Genomic DNA, 21,069 nt, shown 5'->3' on the forward strand with positions numbered 1-21,069 from the left:
TTATTGTTGGTTTGCACGATGGAGTGATCAGTGTCTTCACACGCCTTGACTCCTTGGGTAGTTGAGGAAATCATTGGGTTTGGGTTTAATAACTCTTTAAAGGTTGAGGAGGTGATTCTATTCAGAAACACTTTCTGTCATATTACTTGGAATCATCGTTACATATCGATACCGTAATGAATACATTAAACGCTCCGACATAAAAACATTAAAGTGTCATCTGTGGGCGTGGCAGGACCGTAAAAACCCTGTCCAATCAAAAACGTGGGCCGGGGAACATAATTGGACGGCCTGCCTGTCTGTCAATGTTTACTTCCTGATCTCGAGCATTGTGTGGGGTTCTGGGGGCGGGGCTTTGAAAGAGGTCTGAACGAAGGGGGCGGGACTTTGTCGGTGATGTCTTCAAAGTCAAAGACTACTCTGCCTTTAAGTACGGAAGTTACATGAAGAATTCAACATTCAAGTTTTCTTTTTCTTCACACAGCTCACATTAATCCTCGTCCTACGTCAAAAGTAGTGTTGGATTTGATCGTGAGGTAAAATCCATAAAAATCAGCAAATATCATATATATTACATTTCTTAACCATCTGGTCCAAGAGACAGAAACCAAACATCATATTTATAAGTATTCATTTATTGATTTGAGGAAAAGCAGTGTAGTTTATTTTATAATAAAATGTATAATAATTGATAATAAAATCGCTGTGTAAATGTATTTTTCCTTAACCTCGTGTCAACTATGAAACATACATGTTATGATGAACAGTCCCAGTATATAAAGTATAATCATCACTTAAAAGCATACTATTTTAATGCCTTTGACTGTGCAATGACATCCTTTTACAAAGTGAAGAGTAAAGCAGAGGTTCCAAATTAATAACCAACCATTTGTGAAGATATGACTGAAAATATGCTGATATTTCCTGATTATTGATTAGTGTGATTCATGCTGGTTCTTGTAGCAGCAGCAGCAGAGTTGTCAGCAGAGCCACAAATATGGACGTTGGGTATTTTGCGAGCTGTGCTGCCCCACTTGTGGTGGTCGCTAGAAAGCAAAGCCAGAAAAACACACATTTATACTGTAATTACATTAATCATGGATGCCAAATAGATTCTGTGCCGTTCTTGTCATTATTCATATGGTTGAAGTATAAATAAAGTATAAATAAAGGATGAAGCAACTGGAATGGCAGTTAGGACAACATACCTGGTGTTGTTGTCACTGTAGAGATCTGGGTGGAACTGCTCGGGTTTCCTGTGGACGACATTCAATGTGAGACATTTCAAAATCATCATCATCATCATCATCATCTAAATCCATTTTGTTCCAGTGAATTCAAATCAACAATAAACACCACATTTTGTGGGAAACGGGTCTATTCTAGATGCACAGTAGCGCCCTCCTGTGGCTGAAAAAAGTACAGGGGCAGGACTTGAAAACTCTCATTGACAACATCATGTGGTTTATCTCTCCCTGAAAGCGTTGCATGAATCCTACTTGCTCAACACACATGACAGGCGTGTTTTTTTACCTTGTGTTGCTGTCCCAGTGGTGCTGGTGCTGGTGCTGGTGCCAGTGACGGTGCTGGTGCCGGTGCCGGTGCTGGTGCCGGTGCTGGTGCTGGTGCTGGTGCCGGTGACGGTGCTGGTGCCGGTGCTGGTGCCGGTGCTGGTGCCGGTGCTGGTGCCAGTGACGGTGCTGGTGCTGGTGCCAGTGCTGGTGCTGGTGCCAGTGCCGGTGCTGGTGCCAGTGACGGTGCTGGTGCCAGTGACGGTGCTGGTGCTGGTGCCAGTGCTGGTGCCAGTGCCGGTGCTGGTGCCAGTGACGGTGCTGGTGCCAGTGCCGGTGCCGGTGCTGGTGCCGGCGCTGGTGCTGGTGCTGGGTGGTGCCGTGGTCAGATCAACTTTGTTTGTGGTTAGGCCCACACCCAGTTGGTCCAGGTCTGCCTGTGTTTGCATATTCCTCCACATCTGAACCTGGGTAGCGTTCTCAAACACCTTCAGATCTCCGAGATGGTTACCCATGAGGCCTTTCACCTCAGTCACAGTCAAACCCTTCAAACATGTCAAATGAATCAGTTTAAACATATGAGCAACAATTAAATATCACTTTGAAAGGAAGTCTTTCGTGAGAGACTTTGGTTTTAACCCATCTTTATCACTGTGCTAAAACATATAGTATGCTATATGAATATGATAACTTCAGAGGATCACATAGTTTTAGAAACTCACATAACCCATCACCTTGCAGCCTATTGTCATGTTGAAGACCTACAGTAATTACAGAACTGTACGTAAGCTGAATTCTCAGTTGAGATTCTGAATTACAGGAGTCTGTTAACGAGCTAGCAGCGATGTGTGTGTGTGCTCTTCACCACCAAAGAAACAAGCTTATGTCCGGCCTTTGATGCAAAGATCCTCCTTCTGAGACCCTCTGAGACCCTCTGAGACCCTCTGACAGTGTTAACAGTCTTCCTGTAGTCGACTCTAGCTTCCTTACAGTGATCACGTTGGGATCCAGACCCTGGAAAGTGTCTACGTCCATGCTGAGGTTCTGGGTCGACAGTGCCTTTATGTCTGAAAGCGGCGCTCCACCTATCAGAGGAGAGCAGGAGATTAGGGCGCAGCTTCAAGCAGCCAGAAAGAAGGCATCATCACACAGCATTCTTACCTAGATAGGGACGTATTAGATTGTAAAAGGTGCTGGAGCGGTGTGAGCTGAAGGAGGCGTTGCTGATCTCATACAGGACTCTCTTCTGCTCCAGGGAACACAACGCCACATGCAGAGGTTTGGCGTTTCTGACGAGGGGCAAGAAGACGGGAACATACAGCGTTAAGTGTGACTCATCACTCGGGGGTTACGCCGTCGCTAAGCTACATGCTACCACCCACCTGATAGCGTCTGGGCTGATGGTCCTCAGTGTGCTGTTGTCTAATGAGCACATGTTGGAGTCGATGCTGTTCAGCTCGCTGCTGCCCAGAGATTTCCCAGGAGAATCCAGATACTTGGTGATGATCGCTTTGCTCTGAACAACAAAGAAACACGGTGAGGTGATCAAACACAGGTCTGAGTGTCACTGATAAGACGTTGTTATACCTTCGCTGCCTCCCACGGTCCATCCTCAGACTTCATAAGCGCCGCCAGGGTGTCAACTTCAGTGACGTTCCACTTGGTGATGTCATCAAGAGACGCCATGCGAGATACCGAGCCAAGCGCCCGGACCTTCTCATCAGAAACCCCCGATGGGAATGCCTGGAACGATAGAGAGCGTGGCGTACCGCACGGCGGTGTGAAGGTGTATGAGTTCAGGTAAAAGAACAATAATACCACGTGACACGACAACGGCTGCACCATAATAACCTCCTGATGGATTCACACACAAAAAAAACACCCACGTCATACGACACTTCTCACTAGACACGTTGTGGTTGAAATCACCTAACATTTCAAAACTCCCAGCGATACCAGCGAGGCCGAATGCTGGATCTCAATCACACAAATATCCCAAAACGTCTCACTCCAAGCAACCGATCATATTTCAAGACATTTTCACATTTCACACACAAAACTGACCTGGTTGAGTTTCTTCAGAATGACTGTCTGAAAGTCGTCGTCGTCCACTTTCTCGCAGATGGCGTTGAGGTTGTCCTTCAGGACCGGGACGTCCAGGCAGAGGTCGAACTGCGTTTGGTCGTAGCCGAAGGGGAATGCGTCGTCGCTGACCGTCACCTGGGTGATGTTGCCCACAACGCAGCCTTCAGAAGATTTCATCGAGTTAGACACCATGTCTGCTTTGGGTCATTCTAGTAAATACACCATTTAGTAAATATTGTGTGATGTCATGTTGACCTGCTCCTCGTTTCCTCCTGAGACTGTTGATCTGTCTGAACAGCGCCTTCAGCTTCCTCTTTTCGGTCCGTTTTCTCCTCAGTCGGGACATAAATTTCTTCAGGAACTTTCTCTTTGTTGACTGCAAACACATTATTCCAGACATTGGTTTTTAATAAGGTGTCTCCTAAAAGGTGCTTTAAAATCCTGTTAAATGAATATGATTGGACTAGTTAGTAAGTATTAGTATTTAGTATCAGCAGGTAAACGAAGTGAATCATACAGTTTTGAACTTTCCCCAGAAGTTCCTCGTTAAATACAGAGGCAGGATCCCGAGGTCCTTCAGAGTTTGCTTGTTCCAGGTGGAGACGTTCCTGAAAAACAGAAGATGATGTGTTCATGTGGTTTGGCTTTGCTACCTTGAAAGCCGCTTGGTGCTGTGGGATGCAGAATGTGATGCGTGGGCCAGAAATGCCTGAATAAAGGTGGTTGTGATTTGTCAATAATACAATGTAGTATTTAGCTCAGTTAAAGGATTGTCCACTTGACTGGGGCAAGTAAAACACCACGTCGTGCTAGTAAACCTGGCATCTCACTCGCTCAATGTGGAACTAACGAGCAAAAACATGGTTTTATTATGGTTTCACAAGCAAATCGAAGAATTACGGTGGCCTTCAGGTACTAAAAACTCAAAAGGACCTCGCTAGCGTGTTTGGTTTGTCCCTTCTGGCCTCATGTAGACACACAGTGGACTCTGTAGAGATATCGGAGTCTCCCTGTGTAGATGTGAGTTTTGTTTATAGATAGTTATGAATGTTTTACTCCATTTCTGAAATCCGCCACACTGGACCTTTAATACTTTGTCATTGTGTGACTGATTTTAATGTGGGATTTGCCATAAGAAGATTACAGAACATCACCAGCCTTTTACCCGTATTTGGTATTCCCGGACAGCAGCAGCGTCTCCATGGCAACCACCTGGCTGTCCGAGAAGTCCTTGCAGGCTTTGAGTTTTTCCAGGATGAGAGGATCAGCGTTCTGGATGACCGAAGGTTCCAGGGTGCAGACCATGTTCCCCAGCAGCTCCACGTGGTCTCTGCTCAGACTCTCACCACTGATACCCTGAAACCCAGTGTTTCATTTTAAACTGTGCCGCGGTACCAGGACAGTGATTCATGCTGCATTTGTTGAGGTTTTGTGATAAAAGTTGCATGTCTACCATGAATACAAACATTAGCCTGATCTGAACGTGACTCACCAAGCAGCTCCTGGCTTCACCGAGTAGCACAGAGCCCTTGTTCAAAACCCGGGAGGCCACAGAGAAGTCTGCAGCTCCCAGCGCCGAGAAGTAGGACCTGCAGTTCATGCCCTTGACGTCTTCCTTGCTGTAATAAACAGGCAGTAATGGAAAATCAATTAGCATGTATAAATATGATTTTAAATCCAAAGGAAAATCTTGGAGACAGACTCACTTTAGGTAGAGAAGCATGTCGGAGGGATAATCTGCAAAGTTCTGAGAGACGTTTCCATTGAGCAGGTTGTACATGCAGGTCAGCTGGAAGAACAGGATGCAAAGAACTTTATTAATCCCTCATGTCAGGGTCAGAAAAGATAGTACTTCATAACACAACATTCATGTTTTTAATTGTATGACTCCGGACCATATTTACCTTAATGATCTACCTCAGATAAGGGGACAAAATCATTTCATTTGGTTTCAGGTGCACTTAATCTGAACTCACCTGTGACTCTTTGAGCTGCACCTTGGCCCGGCCTTTCCTCCGCCTACAGGCGCGGATCAGACCCCTGGTCCTGGATTTTCTCGTTCTTTGAACCGATGTGCATGTGAAGCCTTGCAGAACGGATGGAGTAAGCCTGTGGGGATTATGGGGGAAAAAACATTTAAACTTTTTTCCCACAGGCTTCCACAGAGAAAAAAAATAGTTGTTGACTTACTGCTCGATGTCAAACTTTGTTTCAGCCAGAGTCCCCAAAAACATCGCAGCCTAAAAGACACACAGATGAAACTTAAAATATTGAATATCAAACATTGTGATGTTGATTTATTGTGTTAGGAAAATTGATTTGCTTTGGTTTGCTAAATGTAATTTGTGACACCAGAATGGAATATCAGCATCAGAATCCAACTAACTCTCCTCTGTGGGTGGGGCCAGTGGTGCAAAAAGTGGCCCCACTATATAAGGCACTATATAGGGTGCCTATATAGGGGGGGGGGGGGGGGGGGGGTAGTTGCGCCCATGGCTGTGGCCACACACTGACCTGGTCGCTCGTCCATTCCTTCCTGTTGATCACGCTGGCGTCCACGGTCTCCGCAGAGAGGACGAGCAGCGCCGGTGGAATCTCCGTTGCCATGGCATCGGGGACATTCTGCACCACGCCGGCTGCACTTGAGTCCACAGAAATGATCTACCGGGGCCGTTAAAACCACAATCAGAGACCATCTCATCCTGTCAGTTAATACATGTACTAAATTCTTGGGGGTTTTGAATGTTATTTTCTGGTACCTTTTGGACGAAGGTCTGCTGGACGACTGTCGGCGCTGCCAGCATGTAGGACACGAAGCTGCTGCTCTGGGAGAGGCTGTACAGTTGGGACGCTGGGATTCTCTCAATGGACCCTGAAGGAACTCCGGCAACGAGGGTGCCGAGGGATTCCAGGGAGGATCCACTGTTTATCTGTTTAATACATTTGCACTTATCAAAGCCACGGTCAGAAGTAGACATCCGAGTCGTTTCATAAAACCAAACTGAACCAAATACAGAAAACCGTTCGGCCAACGCTTCAGAGCCTTGAATAGATCACTATGATCAGCCGTGTTAAAGGAAAGTAAGGCCTTTACCAGGAAGCCTGAGGCAGTCAAGGCCAGGATGATGGTGGTGGCCTGCTCCTGGTTCCAGGTGCTGACTGAGTTCAGGGTGGACAAGGAAGAGACCAGCACTGATGGGGGAACTGAGGAGATCTGGCTGCTGGTCAGACCTGCAGTGGCGCTGCCCAGGGTCTTGAACGTCTCCGCTGTGAAGGTCTGGATGTTGGATGCCAGAGCAGCAGAGACCTGAAGATATATAATAATAATAATAGAATACACCCGGTGACCATGTTTTACTGGTTTTAATGATATGTCAGAGAAAGGTGCAAAGAGAGTCATCCACAATCATCAAAAAGGCATCGAGCATGAGCAAAACTATGAGAACCACGTTCAAAGGTTGCAGAGACAAGATCACACAGATGTAGACTCATCAGAGACCGTTTACTCTTCTTTGCTGCAAACGTTCACATCTTAGTTATCGTGTAAATTCATGGGCACAAGCAGCTTCAACAACAATCACACCATACAGATGATATACAAGTGTTTTATTCAAATGTTGGGCAGGAAGCTGAGAAGATCCCACCACTGCCAATTAAACATCTCAAGCTTTTATATTTCAATGAATACACTAATATTAAAGGTGCTGGGTGACACGGTGGTTCCTCTCTGGGTTTCTGACTCAGCAACTGAATCTGATGTCTCGTAAATCCTCCTACGTGGAACTCTTTCCCAACTCAAATGTATCATGGGATAATTTTATACTCGCGTTCAAACAGTAATTTTGCCTTTAATGATCCGGTGTTTGTTTGTTTTTGCTGTTTTGTATTTTCTTGTTCCCTTTGGTTCATATTAAAGTCCCATCTATGAGGCGGCCATCTCAAGCTAGTTTAAGATGTAAATGTTATTGTGTTGTATAATGGGAGCAGGTACCTCGGGATCCTCCGTTCCATTGCAGGATTGTTTCAGCTCATTCAGGACCCGGATGGTATCGGCTTCATCCAGAGAAGAATACACCGAAATCGGGACCTCAGAAGAGCACAGGAAAAAGCCTGGAACCCTAAAAATGTATATAAAACATTTTAATTCATGGAATGACAACATTCACCCACTGAATAAGATGCATGATATACTGTTTATGCTGTAGAATGTATGTATGCAGATAGAATTACTCACTTGAGAGGGTTGAAGGTCGGATTGAACTCAAAAAGCTGTGAGATGTAGTACCCGGTTACGACCTCTGGGATTGCTGTGTTGTTGAAGAGCTCCAGGTTTGTCCGGTCCACCAAGAACACTTTGGCCTTCAAAAATATATCAACACACTGGTCAGTAATATAGGGATTTTTTAGCCTTCATTAGAATGCATTAATAATAAAAATGAAAATAGATTTAAACAAAACTAGACTACGGGCGTGAAAGCTACATTCTGTATTTAGTTTAAGCATTTACTTATAATAAATGACAGAGCGGATATGAGGACGTACTTGACGGGGGGAGATGAAGGTGGCGAGGTCGTCCACGGTGACGAATGTCACAAAGCTCCCGATGTAGTTAGCAAACCAGGCGGTAGAATTTAGTTCTGCATCACTGGCATTGTAGCATCTGGCTTCAGAGCCTACGACACATGGACACAACATCTTAATGTAATAAACCCTCATTTAATCTCTTCACAATTACATTCAGGGCATTTAGCAGATGCTCATGTCCAAAGCGACTTACAATAAGTACATTTGTCAAAAAAAGAAACCACAAGCGTGACTTAAAAAAAAATGTGATCCAGTCGTCAGTCCGAGTTACGTATCACATCCTACTACTTCATAGTCTGAAATGATTCCCCACCTACACCAAATGACAAATTCCACCTTGAAAATGAAATAAAAAACTTTACGTAAACAATGTTCACTCCACGTAGTCGAGAGAACGGGACAGTCGATACATTTTTGATCCACATCCATTTTACATTATGAAACTTAGATATGCATCTTACCAGTTCTCAGGTAGGTGCTGATGGTGGTGTACACATCACCCCGTCCAAACTCAGGGGAGTACGTAAAGGTGTTTCCCATCACAGAGACCCTATTGAAAGGAAAACACACTAAATTCAAATATAGTCCTACTTAAAACTGAGCATTCGGATGCGGTGAAAAAAAGAGACTCACAGTTTCTGGAAGGCGAAACATGAAGCGTTCTGTACTTGGTCTGGGCTGATGAGGTTCCGGCTGAGAAATCTAAGGTAGTTCTTTAACCGCAGGTCGAACCAGGAATCGACCTCAGATCTGCTGTTGCTGCTCAGCGCCAAAGACCAAACACAGGGAAGGGTCGCCGTCTTCACCTCATCTGGGACATCCTCCTGATAGCAAACACATGTAGTGATATGACTAATGAGAGCCTAGCGTCAAATCTGTCATTTCCAGATGGTCGAATTACTGCTAATTAGTTATGTGGCATAATTGAGAAGAGGGACATACGTTTTCTAGAAAAGCAGGAGTGTTGTTGTAGTTGTTGAAGACGACGCAGATGTCAGAGTTGTTACCGATCACATTGGGTCGACTGAGGAACTGATGCAGCTCTGAGGTGCTGATGGAGCTTAGGAGCTGAAAGGAAAGAAACACTCATTAGATATACAGTATCTTGATATTACTGCTGAAACAGGACAAACATCTGTGGCCTTTTGTGTTGTATTGCCAGGTGTAACTCTTATTCCTCCCTCTGTGTGGGAACTTAAAGACCAGTCTTTAAAAGCAGAGGAGGTCATTTGGAAAAACCACAGACTGCATCACAGACTAAGTCCTACCCCCTCTGTTCAGACCTCTGGTCAAAGCCCCGCCCCCAGAACATCAAACTTGTTCCCAAGCTCAGCAGAGTGCGATCAGGAAGTAAACATTGATAGACAGGCAGGCCGTACTATTATTTTTTCCTCCCCCACTTTCTTGATTGGATGGGGTTTGTACAGTCCTATCACGGCCACAGATGACATTCTTAAATTGTGTTTTTGTCAGGGCATTTCATTTATTCATTGCTATTGTTTTATTGCTAAGTGTTACTGAATAGAATCACCTACTCAACCTTTAAGTATTAAGTATTTAAGTATTGTTTGAAGTGTTATTACCTCTGACTCCCGTGTCGGTGGCAGAAGAGATGTGAACGTGGACAAATCTGGAAACCCGAAACTGAGGAAGGTGCTTTTCAGATAGATGTAGAAGCTTCCACCACTGTAACACTTTAGGGGTGTTGGTCCTGTTTTAAACACAAATTAAATCACTATGTACCCAGATACAGAATCATTTGAATAAAAAAATTCTGCGCTGAATATATATATGTATTGCTCTTTGTTGTAAAAAATGTAAAAACACTCAAACACAAAAATATACATTTTTGGAACAATACGTCTCCTCATGTTGTCATGTTGTGTATCTCTGGTACACACCCTGGAGGAAGAGGAGGGTGCTCTCGTAGATCTCCTGTTGGGTGTCGTTGCTGAGTGTCAAGTTTTGTATGTCCAAGAATGAAATCCTAGAATCAGATCAGTCAGATCAGTCTGCAGCAATAAAAAAACCCATATCAATACAATGATATTGACCCCGACCAAAGAAGTTCTTACATCTCTTGGATGCTGTTGCAGCTCCTGTTCTTCCCGATGTCAAACAACGGCGTCACCAGGCTGGGAGGGAGGTCCACCAGAAGAGGGCTCAGCCGAACCCACAGCCACAGCTTGAACTCTGAGTCAATGATAGCAGGAGAGGACAGGTTCCCTCTGTCCAACACGGCCTGGAGGAAGGCGGATTTCATCTCCACCGTGTAGTTGGCCGGGTGCATCTAGGGAAACATTTTTATAGCATATAAACTAAATGGTTTACATGGTGGTTAAAATGTAAGTGTGCTGTTGGTTGTTGGAGCATAATGACCAAGAGGGCGAGTGTTGCTAGCGGACAGTTAGCCTGTGCTAATAAGGACCACGAGGGTGAGTGTTGCTAGCGGACAGTTAGCCTGTGCTAATAAGGACCATGAGGGTGAGTGTTGCTAGCGGACAGTTAGCCTGTGCTAATAAGGACCACGAGGGTGAGTGTTGCTAGCGGACAGTTAGCCTGTGCTAATAAGGACCACGAGGGTGAGTGTTGCTAGCGGACAGTTAGCCTGTGCTAATAAGGACCACGAGGCTAATGTTTCTAGCGGACAGTTAGCCTGTGCTAATGAGGACAACGAGGCTAACGTTGCTCGCGGACAGGTAGCCTGTGCTAATAAGGACAACGAGGCTAACGTTGCTCGCGGACAGGTAGCCTGTACTAATAAGGACAACGAGGCTAACGTTGCTAGCGGACAGGTAGCCTGTACTAACAAGGACAACAAGGCTAACGTTGCTAGCGGACAGTTAGCCTGTGCTAATGAGGACAACGAGGCTAACGTTGCTCGCGGACAGGTGGCCTGTGCTAATAAGGACATCGAGGCTAACGTTGCTCGCGGACAGGTAGCCTGTACTAATAAGGACAACGAGGCTAACGTTGCCAGCGGACAGGTAGCCTGTACTAATAAGGACAACAAGGCTAACGTTGCTAGCGGACAGGTAGCCTGTACTAATAAGGACAGCGAGGCTAACGTTGCTAGCAGACAGGTAGCCTCTGCCGAGAGACCTGTTGCTGAAACGAAGAGACTGGCTGCTGCTTGTCCGGGGGAAACTGTACAGTTTCCTGTTGCGTGGCTCGGACAGCGCTTGTTTCTAAGGAGAGAGTTTTAGGAGACTCTGGCCGGTTTTCGGTACTTCAAGCGTGAGTATCCTAGCCTACAGCTTCAGAGGGATTTTCCTTTTCACTGACCTCCAACAGGCGCGGAAACATAGACTGACATTATAAGCTATGGGTATTATTATTGGTATTGTTTATTGTTGCAAGTACAATATTGCATAGAATACATTTAAGTTTGAAAATTACATTTTAAAGTAACATATTTTATATGTATTATTCTGATGCCATGTTGTGTGCGTAGAAAAATGACACAATTGTAGTATCATTAAGCCAAAAAAAAAAGAAGCTGTCAGCTATACAGATGTTTACCTCAATGGCTGGTGAGACTATGTCAAAGAAAGCACCAAAGTCAACAGGATCGATGACTGCCATGATTTTTATCACATCTTGTGTCGTCTTTAGCTGTGAGGGAGTTGCTGCAAGCTCGGCCAGCTGATTGAGCGTGAGAAGACCTGGGACCTCCACCTAAAAGTGATGAGCAGCATTTCAGTCGGCAAACACTTACAGTGAATCTCTAACCGATTATGGCATTAATTTCATTAACTTTGGTTAAGCATTGGACCTCCCATGTTACACAGTCTGCTAATCAGACAAATTATTACACACTGAGTAATATGCTACTTGTACGTAAATTGCAAAATACTGCGATGTATTACCCATTCTCATCTGTATATTATGCAGTTTGTCAATATCAATTTCATTTAATAAGAAAACGTTTTCTCTCTTGAGAGACTTTGGGCCCCATTTGATCTATAGTGCTAGTGTCTAAAATGCATGGCACAAATGCATTTAGGGAATATCCAACTCCACATAGGCTAGCTAGGTGCATCTGAAAGCACTCCATTTGTTACTTGTTGCTGTCTATTGACAGTGGGTGCAGAATTAATTTTGTGGTGGCATATTATGAAGGGAGGTGTGGTCTTGGCCAGTGGAACCTTTGCCTCTGCCAATTAACAATATGTTTTCATATCAGCAACTCCATTTTACTGCATATGACAAGAAAATAAATAACGCTTAGCATCGCTTGGTGCAACACGCAAAGTTGTGAACCTGACAATATTTGCGCATCTTACTAACTGAATAACGAACCACCACACAAGAAAACACTGAGCCATTGACTTCAGAGGATGTATTTGTTCATCAATGGCCCTCGCTGCTGTCTCAAGACAGCAAAGCCCCAACAATGCGTCGGAGCACACATCTGTTTAATACCTGCTCGTTATGAATTCTAATGGAAATTAAATTATAGACAAACTGTACAAGCAGAATATAGGGTAAACATGGCTACACATTCTCAATTTGATGTCAGTATGGGGAATTTCCTGGAAAAATCAGAAAGCGTTGAACAACAGTAATTGCATAACCGCAGGTAAGACATTTCTGTTTGGTAGAAGAATACTGAAAATGGAAGTCACCACTTACACCGGAGAAGTTGGCATTGAGGGCTTGCAGATCCTGCAGGGTTGCAAAAGTAGAGAATATGCCAAGGTTTACCTTCAGCCACTCTTTACTACCTCTGAAAAATGAGACACAGCCAGGATCTGCAACAAAGACGGAAACAAAGACATTGGCAGGGTATGACCACCACATGCTATCGAGACTTTACCAAATTGAGCCTTTGTGCCTGCCTTCAACTGATGAGTCATTTCTTGAAAGGAATGGCTTGATGAAATGAGTGAAGACTGCTTGCTGTGTCTTTCTGTCCATGGATGCACTTTGGCTGCTGAATGCCTGGATGCTAAAAGGAAACAGAAGGCATTTTAACATCTTAACAACAAGAACACTGCAGGTTCCTTGTGCAATCTTGTTCACAGCGGAGCAATATGCCTCAAATTTGCTTACACAGTCTGGTACGTAAGGCAGCTGAAGTTCTTGGAGCTGAGGCAGAATAGGAAGTTGGGGGATGGAGAGGCCAAAAATGGACGAATCTTTGTCTGGAACCAGCTTCTGACAAAGGCATCATTCTGCAGTTGTGCCTGGCTGAAGTTGGCAATTCTCACGTCTCCAAGAGCCTCCAGCACATGTGACAAGGACGGGTTGCTGTTGTTGGGGGCCTGGAATTGGAAAAATCATTGTGCTTTGACACAGAATTCCTGAAGTGAAACACCTATTTTGTGAAATTGTGGGATTTGATTTACCATGAGGCCGTATGTCACAAGGGCTTGGTCTAGTGCCGTGGAAGCTTTTTGGAAGAAAAGCTTCCAGACCTCTATCGGGTACATCCTTTGGCTTTCCAGTGAGCAGTTCATCAGTGTGACCAAGTTGCTGGCTGTGAGATGTGTAGCCTTGGAAACAATTGGAAAATAAATAAAGCAAACATTCACAGAGGAAATGCAGATTTGTATTAGGAGGGTAATGTAGCAAAAGCCAAATCTTTCTCTGGGATTCACAGTTTCCATAATAGAGTCTTACCGAGGAACAGGCATGCTCAATGATGGTAAGATTACACAGGGCTTCAGAGGAATTGGCAACAGACAGGGTTTGTTCCAGTTGCGATCTGAGGAGAATGATAAAAAAGTAAACCACTGTCACCTTCGTTTGATTTTGTAAAAGAAATGTACCCACGCAAACCCAACACTGGACATTCCCCTACCTATTGACTGCAGTACAGATGAGGCTCTCTGTGAAAAGACAATATTTGTGTATCAGATGATGTAACTTCATACTACGGCCTTGGCATCAAAATTTAAATGTCTGGTAATTTACAGACTTACCATCAACCGGGGTCTCTTTGCACTGGCGACAAACAAAGCAGAATTGTTAGTTTAGTGCCAAAGGCTACTTGAAGTTCAATATATTGATGCGACCTCAACAAAGTTAACGTGCTGAACTCGGCCTTGTAAATTTGTATCAAGACGTAGCATAGTCCATGAATAGAAGTATAGAAATGAACTCACCATGAAGGAATATGGAACTGAGCAACCTATTTGAGAGAAGATGAAATTGAAGGCATGGCATCAGTACAGCTAGCCACACAATAGTGGTTATCGGCTTTTCTGAAAAAGTTTGTCAGCAGAGCATTTTGCCACGTACGTGTAAATGTCTCCTTCAGTGACTTTATGCTTGATCTCACACCACGGGACAGGGGCAGTGGCAGGGATTCCAAACTTTGCCGAAGACCAATGACTCTGAAGGACGGAAACAGAAATCCTTGTGACTTGTCTGGAGCCAAAGTTTGACATCATCATGCAAACCCAAAAAGTCTAGGTTTGGACTTCAGAGATATCGTGTCATACATGGCTGCGTAGGATGCACAGCTGATGTTCCTGGGGATCACCACCAAGAGGCCAGGGTGGAGGCTCGCCATCACTGGAAACAAATTACCCTGGAACCACAGCTCAAAGTCTTCAGGCTCAAATTCTTCAAATTCAGGAGCAAGGGCCAACATGGTCAGGTTCAAGATGGTTTCTCGTACACCTGGATGTCTGATGAGGGTGATGTTGTTCTAGAAATAAAACAATTTACATTTCTGAAATCATTGTAGTGAGAGCAAGCTTGGTGACACATGATCTTAGTACATCAAGGGCTTTGCTCAGGCCGTCGAGGGTGGCCATTCACTCAAGAAGCATATCAGAAATGTTTCATTTTGAGTGAGTCACGGCTCCTTATTAGATGTGGTAAAGATTCATGCAGCCCACCACAAGTTTCACATGGCTAGTTTTCCAAACAACGTTGTGGGAAAACATGGCAGTCTTAAAATGAAGCATTCACCTCCTTGCTGATGTTTGCAAAAGCCTGGAAAAACTGATTGAGCTGCTCATCAGCAGGGGACACTGTCAAGTTTGTCAACACCCTCCTTACGAAGTCCTCATCCTCCAAAGCACCGCTTTCTGGATCCAGGAGCAGCTCAGCCTTCTGCTTTGGTGAGAGGGAGTCCACAACTGCCACCTGATGACACAAACAACAAGGATATATATGATTTACTTTCGTCTTCGACTTGGCAAAACACCACTGTGTACAGATTGTCCTACTTTCGAATATTGTGGGACTGTTTCCAAGACAAATTGCCAACAACATGTAGGACTTACCCCAGAGAGGTTGAAGACTTTGAGGTTGGAGTATGTTGTGTATTGGGAAAATGGACCCAAGTTTGCTTGAAGCCATTCGACATCACTCTGAATTCCTTGCCTGCAAACTAAGAAGCGTGGGTGGACGTTAGTATATGTACCATTTAGCAAGCAACGTTGTGCATTGAAACACATGGTCAAGTGCCAGTTTCCTTCTCAGGGCCATTTCAGCATATGTTTAAACAAGTTAAAGTCCATGGGAAAGCCCACACAAGCAAAAACATGATGCAGTTTACTGCTTCAGCTGTACCTGGCTTGTTGATGACACTGGCAGATTTTCTCATGTAGCCCAGGAGAATTTCGGTGATTGCTTTTCTTCTATGCAACGGCAATGCAGGGGAAGCTACGCCTATCCCACTCACACTGCAAAGGGTGAGAGGAAACATTCTTAAGCTGTCCCTCGTTAGCATATTGTACATTGTTGCAATGCAATCGTGCTTGTCTGTGAAATGCTACTCACACAACATGATAGTTTGTGCAGTTGATGTTTGCGGTTGCTTTTTTGAGCATCACTGGACTGAAACTCGGGAGGACAGGAACCAGTATCAGATGGAACCAAATAAACCAGTCATTTCTCTTGAAGTGTGGGAAATGGGGACTGATGATGGTGAAGGTCCTATTCATGGCACGATCTCTCACATCAGGCTGGAAATCAGGGACCTGTCAAAAGACCACAACAGAGGACTTAAACGCCATGGCACACCATACAGGATGCAGGAAAGGATATAACAAACTATTTCAATTGAATTAGTCTACTGCAACTGATGCAGAGAGTTAGATACATATCTCAGAACTGACAACGCTCAGTTGAAAGCCCATGACTGTTCTTTTTCCACTGGTGTCAAGAGGAGCCTACCTTTCCATTTGCTGTCAGCTGTGTCAGGAATTCATTCACATTTTCCAGAGCAGCACCCTCTTCGAGTCGTCCAAACACGCGGTCGATTTGGTCTGTGTCATTCAAGGCCCCTGTGCTCAGTGTCAACTGTGCCACCTGAGTAGGAGTGAGCGTCGACAACGATTCCAGCTACATATAGGGAATCAATATAAAAATCAAACAGCAGTAAAGGCAAAATCACAGGTAAGACATTTCTGTTTGGGAGAAGAATACTGAAAATGGAAGTCACCACTTACACCGGAGAAGTTGGCATTGAGGGCTTGCAGATCCCGCAGGGTTGCAAAAGTAGAGAATATGCCAAGGTTTACCTTCAGCCACTCTTTACTACCTCTGAAAAATGAGACACAGCCAGGATCTGCAACAAAGACAGAAACAAAGACATTGGCAGGGTATGACCACCACATGCTATCGAGACTTTACCAAATTGAGCCTTTGTGCCTGCCTTCAACTGATGAGTCATTTCTTGAAAGGAATGGCTTGATGAAATGAGTGAAGACTGCTTGCTGTGTCTTTCTGTCCATGGATGCACTTTGGCTGCTGAATGCCTGGATGCTAAAAGGAAACAGAAGGCATTTTAACATCTTAACAACAAGAACACTGCAGCTTCCTTGTGCAATCTTGTTCACAGCGGAGCAATATCCCTCAAATTTGCTTACACAGTCTGGTACGTAAGGCAGCTGAAGTTCTTGGAGCTGAGGCAGAATAGGAAGTTGGGGGATGGAGAGGCCAAAAATGGACGAATCTTTGTCTGGAACCAGCTTCTGACAAAGGCATCATTCTGCAGTTGTGCCTGGCTGAAGTTGGCAATTCTCACGTCTCCAAGAGCCTCAAGCACATGTGACAAGGACGGGTTGCTGTTGTTGGGGGCCTGGAATTGGAAAAATCATTGTGCTTTGACACAGAATTCCTGAAGTGAAACACCAATTTTGTGAAATTGTGGGATTTGATTTACCATGAGGCCGTATGTCACAAGGGCTTGGTCTAGTGCCGTGGAAGCTTTTTGGAAGAAAAGCTTCCAGACCTCTATCGGGTACATCCTTTGGCTTTCCAGTGAGCAGTTCATCAGTGTGACCAAGTTGCTGGCTGTGAGATGTGTAGCCTTGGAAACAATTGGAAAATAAATAAAGCAAACATTCACAGAGGAAATGCAGATTTGTATTAGGAGGGTAATGTAGCAAAAGCCAAATCTTTCTCTGGGATTCACAGTTTCCATAATAGAGTCTTACCGAGGAACAGGCATGCTCAATGATGGTAAGATTACACAGGGCTTCAGAGGAATTGGCAACAGACAGGGTTTGTTCCAGTTGCGATCTGAGGAGAATGATAAAAAAGTAAACCACTGTCACCTTCGTTTGATTTTGTAAAAGAAATGTACCCACGCAAACCCAACACTGGACATTCCCCTACCTATTGACTGCAGTACAGATGAGGCTCTCTGTGAAAAGACAATATTTGTGTATCAGATGATGTAACTTCATACTACGGCCTTGGCATCAAAATTTAAATGTCTGGTAATTTACAGACTTACCATCAACCGGGGTCTCTTTGCACTGGCGACAAACAAAGCAGAATTGTTAGTTTAGTGCCAAAGGCTACTTGAAGTTCAATTTATTGATGCGACCTCAACAAAGTTAACGTGCTGAACTCGGCCTTGTAAATTTGTATCAAGACGTTGCATAGTCCATGAATAGAAGTATAGAAATGAACATACCATGAAGGAATATGGAACTGAGCAACCTATTTGAGAGAAGATGAAATTGAAGGCATGGCATCAGTACAGCTAGCCGCACAATAGTGGTTATCGGCTTTTCTGAAAAAGTTTGTCAGCAGAGCATTTTGCCACGTACGTGTAAATGTCTCCTTCAGTGACTTTATGCTTGATCTCACACCACGGGACAGGGGCAGTGGCAGGGATTCCAAACTTTGCCGAAGACCAATGACTCTGAAGGACGGAAACAGAAATCCTTGTGACTTGTCTGGAGCCAAAGTTTGACATCATCATGCAAACCCAAAAAGTCTAGGTTTGGACTTCAGAGATATCGTGTCATACATGGCTGCGTAGGATGCACAGCTGATGTTCCTGGGGATCACCACCAAGAGGCCAGGGTGGAGGCTCGCCATCACTGGAAACAAATTGCCCTGGAACCACAGCTCAAAGTCTTCAGGCTCAAATTCTTCAAATTCAGGAGCAAGGGCCAACATGGTCAGGTTCAAGATGGTTTCTCGTACACCTGGATGTCTGATGAGGGTGATGTTGTTCTAGAAATAAAACAATTTACATTTCTGAAATCATTGTAGTGAGAGCAAGCTTGGTGACACATGATCTTAGTACATCAAGGGCTTTGCTCAGGCCGTCGAGGGTGGCCATTCACTCAAGAAGCATATAAGAAATGTTTCATTTTGAGTGAGTCACGGCTCCATATTAGATGTGGTAAAGATTCATGCAGCCCACCACAAGTTTCACATGGCTAGTTTTCCAAACAACGTTGTGGGAAAACATGGCAGTCTTAAAATGAAGCATTCACCTCCTTGCTGATGTTTGCAAAAGCCTGGAAAAACTGATTGAGCTGCTCATCAGCAGGGGACACTGTCAAGTTTGTCAACACCCTCCTTACGAAGTCCTCATCCTCCAAAGCACCGCTTTCTGGATCCAGGAGCAGCTCAGCCTTCTGCTTTGGTGAGAGGGAGTCCACAACTGCCACCTGATGACACAAACAACAAGGATATGATTTACTTTCGTCTTCGACTTGGCAAAACACCACTGTGTACAGATTGTCCTACTTTCGAATATTGTGGGACTGTTTCCAAGACAAATTGCCAACAACATGTAGGACTTACCCCAGAGAGGTTGAAGACTTTGAGGTTGGAGTATGTTGTGTATTGGGAAAATGGACCCAAGTTTGCTTGAAGCCATTCGACATCACTCTGAATTCCTTGCCTGCAAACTAAGAAGCGTGGGTGGACGTTAGTATATGTACCATTTAGCAAGCAATGTTGTGCATTGATACACATGGTCAAGCGCCAGTTTCCTTCTCAGGGCCATTTCAGCATATGTTTAAACAAGTTAAAGTCCATGGGAAAGCCCACACAAGCAAAAACATGATGCAGTTTACTGCTTCAACTGTACCTGGCTTGTTGATGACACTGGCAGATTTTCTCATGTAGCCCAGGAGAATTTCGGTGATTGCTTTTCTTCTATGCAACGGCAATGCGGGGGAAGCTACGCCTATCCCACTCACACTGCAAAGGGTGAGAGGAAACATTCTTAAGCTGTCCCTCGTTAGCATATTGTACATTGTTGCAATGCAATCGTGCTTGTCTGTGAAATGCTACTCACACAACATGATAGTTTGTGCAGTTGATGTTTGCGGTTGCTTTTTTGAGCATCACTGGACTGAAACTCGGGAGGACAGGAACCAGTATCAGATGGAACCAAATAAACCAGTCATTTCTCTTGAAGTGTGGGAAATGGGGACTGATGATGGTGAAGGTCCTATTCATGGCACGATCTCTCACATCAGGCTGGAAATCAGGGACCTGTCAAAAGACCACAACAGAGGACTTAAACGCCATGGCACACCATACAGGATGCAGGAAAGGATATAACAAACTATTTCAATTGAATTAGTCTACTGCAACTGATGCAGAGAGTTAGATACATATCTCAGAACTGACAACGCTCAGTTGAAAGCCCATGACTGTTCTTTTTCCACTGGTGTCAAGAGGAGCCTACCTTTCCATTTGCTGTCAGCTGTGTCAGGAATTCATTCACATTTTCCAGAGCAGCACCCTCTTCGAGTCGTCCAAACACGCGGTCGATTTGGTCTGTGTCATTCAAGGCCCCTGTGCTCAGTGTCAACTGTGCCACCTGAGTAGGAGTGAGCGTCGACAACGATTCCAGCTACATATAGGGAATCAATATAAAAATCAAACAGCAGTAAAGGCAAAACCACAGGTAAGACATTTCTGTTTGGGAGAAGAATACTGAAAATGGAAGTCACCACTTACACCGGAGAAGTTGGCATTGAGGGCTTGCAGATCCCGCAGGGTTGCAAAAGTAGAGAATATGCCAAGGTTTACCTTCAGCCACTCTTTACTACCTCTGAAAAATGAGACACAGCCAGGATCTGCAACAAAGACAGAAACAAAGACATTGGCAGGGTATGACCACCACATGCTATCGAGACTTTACCAAATTGAGCCTTTGTGCCTGCCTTCAACTGATGAGTCATTTCTTGAAAGGAATGGCTTGATGAAATGAGTGAAGACTGCTTGCTGTGTCTTTCTGTCCATGGATGCACTTTGGCTGCTGAATGCCTGGATGCTAAAAGGAAACAGAAGGCATTTTAACATCTTAACAACAAGAACACTGCAGCTTCCTTGTGCAATCTTGTTCACAGCGGAGCAATATGCCTCAAATTTGCTTACACAGTCTGGTACGTAAGGCAGCTGAAGTTCTTGGAGCTGAGGCAGAATAGGAAGTTGGGGGATGGAGAGGCCAAAAATGGACGAATCTTTGTCTGGAACCAGCTTCTGACAAAGGCATCATTCTGCAGTTGTGCCTGGCTGAAGTTGGCAATTCTCACGTCTCCAAGAGCCTCAAGCACATGTGACAAGGACGGGTTGCTGTTGTTGGGGGCCTGGAATTGGAAAAATCATTGTGCTTTGACACAGAATTCCTGAAGTGAAACACCAATTTTGTGAAATTGTGGGA

At 44.6% G+C, this 21,069-nt stretch overlaps 1 protein-coding gene across 1 annotated transcript in view; it reads right to left on the reverse strand.

The window, feature by feature from the left end:
- Window positions 1-619: 619 nt before the first annotated feature.
- LOC311015743 (uncharacterized protein) overlaps window positions 620-21,069 on the reverse strand; it is a 45,609-nt gene continuing 25,159 nt past the window's right edge. Inside the window, exons 92-152 of the mRNA XM_084013155.1 lie at window positions 20,784-20,995; window positions 20,570-20,679; window positions 20,364-20,482; window positions 20,089-20,256; window positions 19,693-19,892; window positions 19,483-19,595; window positions 19,194-19,300; window positions 18,881-19,057; window positions 18,406-18,614; window positions 18,203-18,297; window positions 18,067-18,092; window positions 17,884-17,905; window positions 17,763-17,790; window positions 17,582-17,666; window positions 17,308-17,454; window positions 17,012-17,223; window positions 16,798-16,907; window positions 16,592-16,710; window positions 16,317-16,484; window positions 15,921-16,120; window positions 15,711-15,823; window positions 15,422-15,528; window positions 15,105-15,281; window positions 14,630-14,838; window positions 14,427-14,521; window positions 14,291-14,316; window positions 14,108-14,129; window positions 13,987-14,014; window positions 13,806-13,890; window positions 13,532-13,678; window positions 13,236-13,447; window positions 13,022-13,131; window positions 12,816-12,934; window positions 11,703-11,858; window positions 10,256-10,470; window positions 10,082-10,167; window positions 9,764-9,891; window positions 9,123-9,248; window positions 8,814-9,004; window positions 8,642-8,730; window positions 8,139-8,269; window positions 7,831-7,955; window positions 7,588-7,714; window positions 6,691-6,903; window positions 6,356-6,526; window positions 6,111-6,257; window positions 5,787-5,836; window positions 5,573-5,705; window positions 5,303-5,385; window positions 5,089-5,215; window positions 4,762-4,952; window positions 4,114-4,204; window positions 3,852-3,972; window positions 3,576-3,757; window positions 3,099-3,254; window positions 2,894-3,027; window positions 2,673-2,800; window positions 2,502-2,596; window positions 1,534-2,056; window positions 1,209-1,256; window positions 620-1,046 (exon numbers count right to left, since the gene is read on the reverse strand). Of these exons, the coding sequence (XP_083869281.1) occupies window positions 946-1,046; window positions 1,209-1,256; window positions 1,534-2,056; window positions 2,502-2,596; window positions 2,673-2,800; window positions 2,894-3,027; window positions 3,099-3,254; window positions 3,576-3,757; window positions 3,852-3,972; window positions 4,114-4,204; window positions 4,762-4,952; window positions 5,089-5,215; window positions 5,303-5,385; window positions 5,573-5,705; window positions 5,787-5,836; window positions 6,111-6,257; window positions 6,356-6,526; window positions 6,691-6,903; window positions 7,588-7,714; window positions 7,831-7,955; window positions 8,139-8,269; window positions 8,642-8,730; window positions 8,814-9,004; window positions 9,123-9,248; window positions 9,764-9,891; window positions 10,082-10,167; window positions 10,256-10,470; window positions 11,703-11,858; window positions 12,816-12,934; window positions 13,022-13,131; window positions 13,236-13,447; window positions 13,532-13,678; window positions 13,806-13,890; window positions 13,987-14,014; window positions 14,108-14,129; window positions 14,291-14,316; window positions 14,427-14,521; window positions 14,630-14,838; window positions 15,105-15,281; window positions 15,422-15,528; window positions 15,711-15,823; window positions 15,921-16,120; window positions 16,317-16,484; window positions 16,592-16,710; window positions 16,798-16,907; window positions 17,012-17,223; window positions 17,308-17,454; window positions 17,582-17,666; window positions 17,763-17,790; window positions 17,884-17,905; window positions 18,067-18,092; window positions 18,203-18,297; window positions 18,406-18,614; window positions 18,881-19,057; window positions 19,194-19,300; window positions 19,483-19,595; window positions 19,693-19,892; window positions 20,089-20,256; window positions 20,364-20,482; window positions 20,570-20,679; window positions 20,784-20,995 (8,145 nt within the window). The 3' untranslated portion in view covers window positions 620-945. The remainder of the gene's footprint in view (window positions 1,047-1,208; window positions 1,257-1,533; window positions 2,057-2,501; window positions 2,597-2,672; window positions 2,801-2,893; window positions 3,028-3,098; window positions 3,255-3,575; window positions 3,758-3,851; window positions 3,973-4,113; window positions 4,205-4,761; window positions 4,953-5,088; window positions 5,216-5,302; window positions 5,386-5,572; window positions 5,706-5,786; window positions 5,837-6,110; window positions 6,258-6,355; window positions 6,527-6,690; window positions 6,904-7,587; window positions 7,715-7,830; window positions 7,956-8,138; window positions 8,270-8,641; window positions 8,731-8,813; window positions 9,005-9,122; window positions 9,249-9,763; window positions 9,892-10,081; window positions 10,168-10,255; window positions 10,471-11,702; window positions 11,859-12,815; window positions 12,935-13,021; window positions 13,132-13,235; window positions 13,448-13,531; window positions 13,679-13,805; window positions 13,891-13,986; window positions 14,015-14,107; window positions 14,130-14,290; window positions 14,317-14,426; window positions 14,522-14,629; window positions 14,839-15,104; window positions 15,282-15,421; window positions 15,529-15,710; window positions 15,824-15,920; window positions 16,121-16,316; window positions 16,485-16,591; window positions 16,711-16,797; window positions 16,908-17,011; window positions 17,224-17,307; window positions 17,455-17,581; window positions 17,667-17,762; window positions 17,791-17,883; window positions 17,906-18,066; window positions 18,093-18,202; window positions 18,298-18,405; window positions 18,615-18,880; window positions 19,058-19,193; window positions 19,301-19,482; window positions 19,596-19,692; window positions 19,893-20,088; window positions 20,257-20,363; window positions 20,483-20,569; window positions 20,680-20,783; window positions 20,996-21,069) is intronic.

Source organism: Eutrigla gurnardus (assembly GCF_963514095.1).
Source record: "Eutrigla gurnardus genome assembly, chromosome: 7".
NCBI classification, from domain to species: domain Eukaryota; kingdom Metazoa; phylum Chordata; class Actinopteri; order Perciformes; family Triglidae; genus Eutrigla; species Eutrigla gurnardus.